The sequence below is a fragment of the Rhea americana genome, unplaced genomic scaffold (genome assembly GCF_003343005.1).
Source record: "Rhea americana isolate MKP2758 unplaced genomic scaffold, rheAme1 scaffold_97, whole genome shotgun sequence".
Taxonomy (NCBI): Eukaryota; Metazoa; Chordata; class Aves; order Rheiformes; family Rheidae; genus Rhea; species Rhea americana.
Window position 1 is genome coordinate 3,241,425 of NW_028187166.1, and position 6,797 is coordinate 3,248,221.

General features: G+C 44.5%; 1 protein-coding gene across 2 annotated transcripts; it reads left to right on the plus strand.

Moving 5' to 3' along the window:
- Window positions 1–6: 6 nt before the first annotated feature.
- TOR1A (torsin family 1 member A) lies at window positions 7–6,098 on the plus strand. Of its 2 annotated transcripts, none has more exons than XM_085325261.1 (5): window positions 7–216; window positions 679–944; window positions 2,717–2,892; window positions 2,984–3,111; window positions 5,525–6,098. In XM_085325261.1, exons 1-5 carry the CDS (start codon window positions 12–14, stop codon window positions 5,773–5,775), a joined length of 1,026 nt encoding a protein of 341 aa, XP_085181387.1. In that variant the 5' UTR covers window positions 7–11; the 3' UTR covers window positions 5,776–6,098. The 2 variants fall into 2 exon arrangements, with proteins under 2 accessions (XP_085181387.1, XP_085181388.1); XM_085325262.1 differs by lacking the exon at window positions 5,525–6,098 and adding an exon at window positions 3,539–4,827.
- The last annotated feature ends 699 nt before the right edge of the window (window positions 6,099–6,797 follow it).

Below are 6,797 nucleotides of genomic sequence, written 5' to 3' on the forward strand. Positions count from 1 at the left end.
CGGGCGGGGCCATGAAGCTGCGGCGGGGCGCGCTGCCGGCGGCGCTGGTGCTGCTGCCGCTGCTGGGAGCCGCGCGCGCCGTGGAGCCCATCAGCCTGGGGCTCGCCATCGCCGGCGCCGCCGCCTCGGCCTTCACCGGCTTCATCTCCTACCCGCGCCTCTACTGCTACTTCAGGGAGTGCTGCCTGCAGCGCCACGACGCGCGCGCCGTCGCCGGTGCGGGCCGGGCCGGGCCGGGCCAGGCGGGGGGAGGCGGCCGTGGGCACGGCCGCGGCGCCGGCTGCAGAGGCCTGGGGGGCGGTTGGGGCCGTGTCGGGGGCCCTCAGCGCGGTAACTGGGCGGGGGGAGCCCTCGGCGAGAAGCTCCCTGGGGGGCACCGGGGCCCCTGGGCGCCGCCTCCCCCCGGCGGGGCCGCGCCGGGCGCGGGCCGCGGGGAGGCCGTTGGGGGGGGAGGGGAAGGGGCTGTGGGCGGTCCCGCGTGGTCCCAGTGGGGATCGGCGGCAGTGCGGAGTGCGCTGTCTCCAGCTTGGCCAGCCCTTTGATCCCTTGCTTCAAGGTGACCGAGTTCGAGCTGGCGTTGGCATTGATAGCGGGCCCTCCTTAAAGCAGATTAGAAACAGGTAGAGCTTAAAACTTGTTGTGTCTGTTTTTATTAATGGTGATGTTTTCTTTCTCCAGACCTTCAAGAGAGCTTAGACAGRAAGCTGTTCGGACAGCATCTAGTGAACAAGGTGGTTGTAAAGGCTGTGAAGGGCTTCTTGAACAACACAAATCCCAAAAAGCCTCTTGCTCTGTCCTTGCATGGATGGACCGGAACAGGCAAAAACTTCGTCAGTAAGATAATTGCTGAAAGCATTTATAAAAGAGGCCTGAAGAGTAAATATGTCCATCAGTTTGTGGCTACATTACATTTTCCTCATGCTGACAGCATCAGTCTGTACAAGGTAAGAATACATTGTGGAACTCACAGCAGTAGAGCACAGCTCTGCAGCAGTAGCTGTTCTAGTGATTTGTTAAAGTTATACCGTAACCAGCACTAGAAGCCTAAGTGCTATTTTGCACTGTAAAATGTAGCCTGTGCCAGTTTTGGAACGCCCTACGTGGAATTGGATAAATCCTAACATACACCAGGACTAATTTGCCATGAATGTAAAGCTGTTTTCTGCATATGTTTTGAGATTCTCTTTTGAGAAGAATGATAATTCATTTTCATTGCTGCGTACTTTAGCTAGAGATCTAGGTGTACAGATCTGCTTAATGATAAAGGGTATTCAGCAGGCTGCAGTGGATAGGTGATAGAGTAATAGGCAGTGCAAAAAACAAATAATAATTTGTCACTGGAGAACCAGCTGGCAGCTTTCAAGTATGTCAGGTACCATGGRTGGCTGAAGGGTGTCTGAGACATGGCCTTTTCTCCTTTGTTACACACTGGGTAGGTTATTTAATTTTTCTATGTATCTATTTCCCAGCTGTAAAATAAAATTTAAAAAGACTGTATTCAGAAAGATACAGATAAAAATATTTGTAATTGTTCTGTCGGTCTGGTGAAAGTGTCAGTGCAGTACTGTAAGCAGGTGGATATCATTTGGGGCAGTACAGTTCAGACATGCATTTTCTGTGTTCTTGGCTTCTTCTAATATTGTTGGTAGCAGAGTTTGAGTAGTACTGTATTTCGTATTCGTCTTCAGTATGTGTATGTTGAAAACGGGAATAGGATAGTCTACAAACYTGCTTTCTGTGTGGGGGAAATCTGTTTCCTCTTTCACAGCCTACTGTTGCCCTTTTTGCAACTGAGTTGTTTTAAAATAAAATGGATCCTTTGCTGCTTTTGCTATGAAGTGAATTCATTGCTTGGGAAACTTGCTGTCTGAGACAGTAGGAGGAACTGTGGTTTCTTATSTGCCGTACAGCCAATGTCATCTCCCTGTGTTGGCTCAGTGTGGTTCAGGGACTGATTAAACAGGGAATCTCAGCGATGAATCGCTGAAAGTGATCAGAACAGTTACTACTCATTCATCTGCCAAACAGATCAATTCACCACCCCACCCTCTTTTTTCCCCCTTACTATTTCATTATTGATCTTAAACGTAACACTTAAGTGAGAGAATCTTCAAATCTTAACAAAATATTAGCCTTTCTGAAGAGTGATGTGTTTTAAGAAGGATTTGCAATTACCTTCACTTAACTTCTGGATTGTTAAAACTCAAGGCCAAGAGTTTACTTCTGTTTGTACTTATGCTAGTGACTTGTTCCRTAAATGTAATTTCTCACTGATGCTCTTCAGGGAGCAAATTTAARTTATTTGTTGTTTTGACACCTAAAGACATTTAGACCGAAGTGCTGCCAAAAGTAATCAACCTGCTTGACAGGGCCTAGCTTTGTGTTGCTCTTCCTTGGTGATACCCATCCTTTGTCCTAGTGTGCAWTTTTTCCTTTTTGACATGTTTACAGGAATATCTTTTCCCTGAAGAGATTTCGTGCTTACCCCCATCCTGTTTCTTGGTATCTTGTATTTTGAATCTTAAGTTTTCAGAACCAGTATGACATTTTGTTTAGTGTTTGTAGCTTTTAACACCTTTGGTTTCTTCACTAAAACGTGATTAAGGTGACATAATAGAAATGACACTTTCAGTACAAAAGTCAATAAGCAGCACAAGACCTATTTTCTGTCTTTTCAAATTAACTTTTTCAGTAATTTTATTTTTATGCCTCCTAGGACCAGTTGCAGTCATGGATTCGGGGAAATGTGAGTGTCTGTCCCAGATCACTCTTCATATTTGATGAAATGGATAAAATGCATGCAGGACTCATTGACTCCATCAAACCATTTTTGGACTACTATGAGCTTCTTAATGGAGTGTCTTACCGGAAAGCCATCTTCATATTCCTCAGGTAAGAAGTGTCCTCTCAAGTTTGCAATTCTGTACACTSACTGCACTATAAAACTGCCTCCAGCTACAATTTTTGTTTTTTCTTTACTTAGCAATGCAGGAGCTGAAAAAATAACAGAGGTGGCACTAGATTTCTGGAGAAAAGGAAAGACAAGAGAAGATATACAGCTCATAGATATACAAAACACACTATCTGTTTCTGTCTTCAATAACAAGAATAGTGAGTAGAACTTTGATTACTTTTGGGGTTGTAAATCTCTGTCTGGATTGACAGTTCCTCAGCCATTTCCAGTTTGCACAAAGATATGTATCTGTTTATTGAGTGCTTCTGCCATGCTTTTGGGAGCCACCACAGCTAGTATAAAGATTTTCAGAGAAGTTTGGGCTTGTGGAAGATGCTGGATGAAGCCTCTGGAGATGTCTGCCAGATCATCCCGCTAATATTAATATATAGCGGTGGATTTACCAGCTGCTGGTGATGTCTCTATGAGCAGCTGTAGTGTAAAAAATGTAAATTATATTCTAGAACAGTAGTGAGATTTATTTAATGAGAGACAGAATTATAAGCAAAAATGATGCTGCATCTAGTGTACAACCTTCATTTGTTATAGCTGTGGTTTCTACTTGATCTGGGCTCCACTTTTCAGCTAGAGAAAAGCTGTGGTGCAGGTTTGAGGCCTACAGACTGCTATCAAAATGAAATGGAGGTCAAGCAAAGGGGGCAGGAGAGCTGTATGGATGAGCAAGGAGCTCCTGGCAAAACTCAAACAGAAGAAGAAAGTACACAATGTGGAAAAAAAAAGGACACGCCACTCTGGAGAAATATAAAAATGTTGTCAGAGTACGCAGGGATGCAACGAGGAAGACTAAGGACCATTTGGAATTAAATCTGGCAAGGGGTGTCAAGGACAAGAATGGCTTCTTCAAATACRTCAGTTGCAAACGGAAGACTAGGGAAAATGTGGGCCGGCTGCTGAATGAGGTGGGTGCCCTGGTGACAAAGGATACAGAGAAGCCGGAGTTATTCTTTGCTTCAGCCTTTACTGCTAAGGCCAACCCTCAGGAATCGCAGATCCTGGARATGAGAAAGAGTCTGACCTGCTGGAAAGCAGCTCTGCAGAGAAGGACCTGGGAGTTCTGGTGGACAGCAGGTTGACCATGAGCCAGCGATGTGCACTTGTGGCCAAGAAGGCCAGTGGTGTCCTGGACTGCATTAGGAAGAGTGTTGCTAGCAGGTTGAGGAAGGTGATCTTGCCCCCCTACTCAGACCTGATGAGGCTACACCTGGAGTCCTGTGTCCAGTGCTGGGCTCCCTGGTACAAGAGCAACATGAAACTACTAGAGAGAGTCTAGCGGAGGGGCTTTGAAGATGATTAAGAGGCCTGGGGCATCTCTCATGAGGAAAGACTGCAAGAGCTGGGCCTGTTTAGCCTGGAGAAGAGAAGACTGAGCAAAGTCTTGGGCTACARTGTCTACAAATACCTTAAGGGAGGGTGTCAAGAGGAGAGGGCCGGACTCTTTTCAGTGGTGCCAAGTGATAGGASAAGAGGCAGCAGGCACAAACTGAAACACAGGAAGTTTCATCTGAATATGAGGAGGAATTTCTTCACTGTAAGAGTGACAGAGCACTGGAACAGGTTGCCCAGAGAGGCTGTGGAGTCTCCTTCTCTGGAGATATTCAAAACCTGCCTGGATGTGATCCTGTCCAATGTGCTCTACGTGACCCTGCTTGAGCAGGGGGATTGGACTAGATGATCTCCAGAAGTCCTTTCCACCTCAACCATTCTGTGATTCTGGTTCTGATAGGAACTGTGTGTGTGTGTGCAGGTGTGTGTGTGTGTGTGTGTGTGTGTGTCTTGGCCACTGATGTGTTTGCTGGGGGACTCCGGGTTACGTATGTTGGGGGATGTCTACTGTATTTATTGATGTTTTTGTGTTGCAGGAAAAACGAGCAGAAAAGAAGTCTAGGCAGCAAGACTAGGTATTATGTTAGCTGATAAATCCTTGACCCATACAACATTTTATTATGGAGAAGATGATTCCTTGCCTCCAACCCAGTTAGATCACCTGTCTTGCTGAGGCTGGGGAGTCTTCAGACAGCTTTTAGAAGCTGTTTATGGGGAGCCTGCTGAACCTGCTGTGAGGAGTCCAATGCTTCCTGGGTTTTCTTGCCTGGGATTTCCAAATGAAAAAGGGTTTTAAGATAATTACGCTTTAATATTTGCAGAAGAAGCAAACCTACTGTATTTTGTTTTCAAAAGGCTGCATGCAAGCTCCATAAAAGGAGCAAGGCAAGCTAGTCTGGGGAAGCAGATATAAGAGATGGAAAATCTGGGCTTCTATAGGTGAGAGAAGTGGAGGTATGATACCAACARCGTGGGAGCAATGTTCATGCTACAGAGCTCCAAAAGATCACGTCTGTGAGTTTGTCTCAGACTTTATGCACARTGATCTATGAGAATGGGTTTGTATTTGGGCTTTCTTGCCTGTCACAGGGCCCTAATTCACTTGTGGGTTAGAGTTCACTTGTGAACTCTTACTGTGGTTTGTACCTTACGAACTATGGTTTGTAACTCATAGAACTGTTTAACTAGAGGAGCACTAACAACCCTCCCTTCCCTTTCCCTTTGTAGGTGGGTTTTGGCACAGCACCTTGATTGATAGAAATCTCATTGACTACTTTGTACCCTTCCTGCCTCTGGAATACAAACATGTGAAAATGTGTGTCAGGGTTGAAATTGAATCACGTGGCTATGCTGTGGATGAAGACATTTTAACCAGAATAGCTGATGAGATGACCTACTTCCCCAGAGAAGAGAGAATTTATTCAGATAAAGGATGTAAAACTGTGTATGCCAAACTGGATTATTACTATGACTTCTAATACTTTATTGCTGCAATCTGCAAAGAAGGAAATTAACTTAATCACAAAGTGGAGAAACCRGGACATTTCATTTTTAAGCACTTTTTTTTTTAAAGGAACATTATTTTTAACTGGTGTGTAAATAAGTGGCAGTGCATCTGCATTTTTATTCTGTCAGTAGTCACGGCTCCCAAGTACTCTGATCTTGTGCTGTCAAGGTAAGAAAAAACTGTTTCATGAAGGTGAGAGCTCTTTGTCTATCAGTGCCCAAGACTTACCTCAAATTACATGTTGATTAACTGTTTAGCAGTCCATTGGCACATATAATAAGACTGAGATTATGACCCCATTTTAACTGTTTTTTGGCTTGATGTGAGTGATCTCTAGACAATATTGAGAATCTTAATCAGAGTCACTATGTCTATGAAAGGCTTCACTGGGCTTGTATGGGAATATTCTTATAACCACATGAAGAGTAGAGTGTATGTATTTTCTCCTTGAACAGCTTTTCTCTGGTAAAGATGGGGGGAATTGTGCCATTAAAAAGGCCATGGTCTTCTGTCTAGCGTTATGAAGTACCATTGTCTTTCTCAAAACTGTGGTATATATTGGCCTCCTTTGTGTAAACCAAGTTAAGAATATGAWCTTCTCTTTGTGAAAAGCATTCAAAAGGGAGAACTTTAATAACATCAAGTAGAAAGAGGAAGCAAGTCAAAGTCCTTGACTGCCACTTTGAGTTGGTTTCTATTTCGGTTATTTTCTTGTGGGTRAAATTGTCCTCAGTGTGCTCCCCTAGGAATGATTTTTTTGGGTTGGAAGGAAAAAGTGTGCTGACTGCTGAGTTGCTTTCRTGAAATGGGTGTAACTTGATGAGAGACATGCATGTGTGGTAAATCTCACACCAAGGAATTGGAAAAGAGGTTTTTCCTCTTCATCTAACTGTAAAACTAAAAGGTTAGCTTGCAGGGTTTTCCCTTAATCCTGTTCTTGCAATGCTAGGTGCCTTCAAGACAGGCATGAAGACAGGTCCCAAGGCCTTTGTG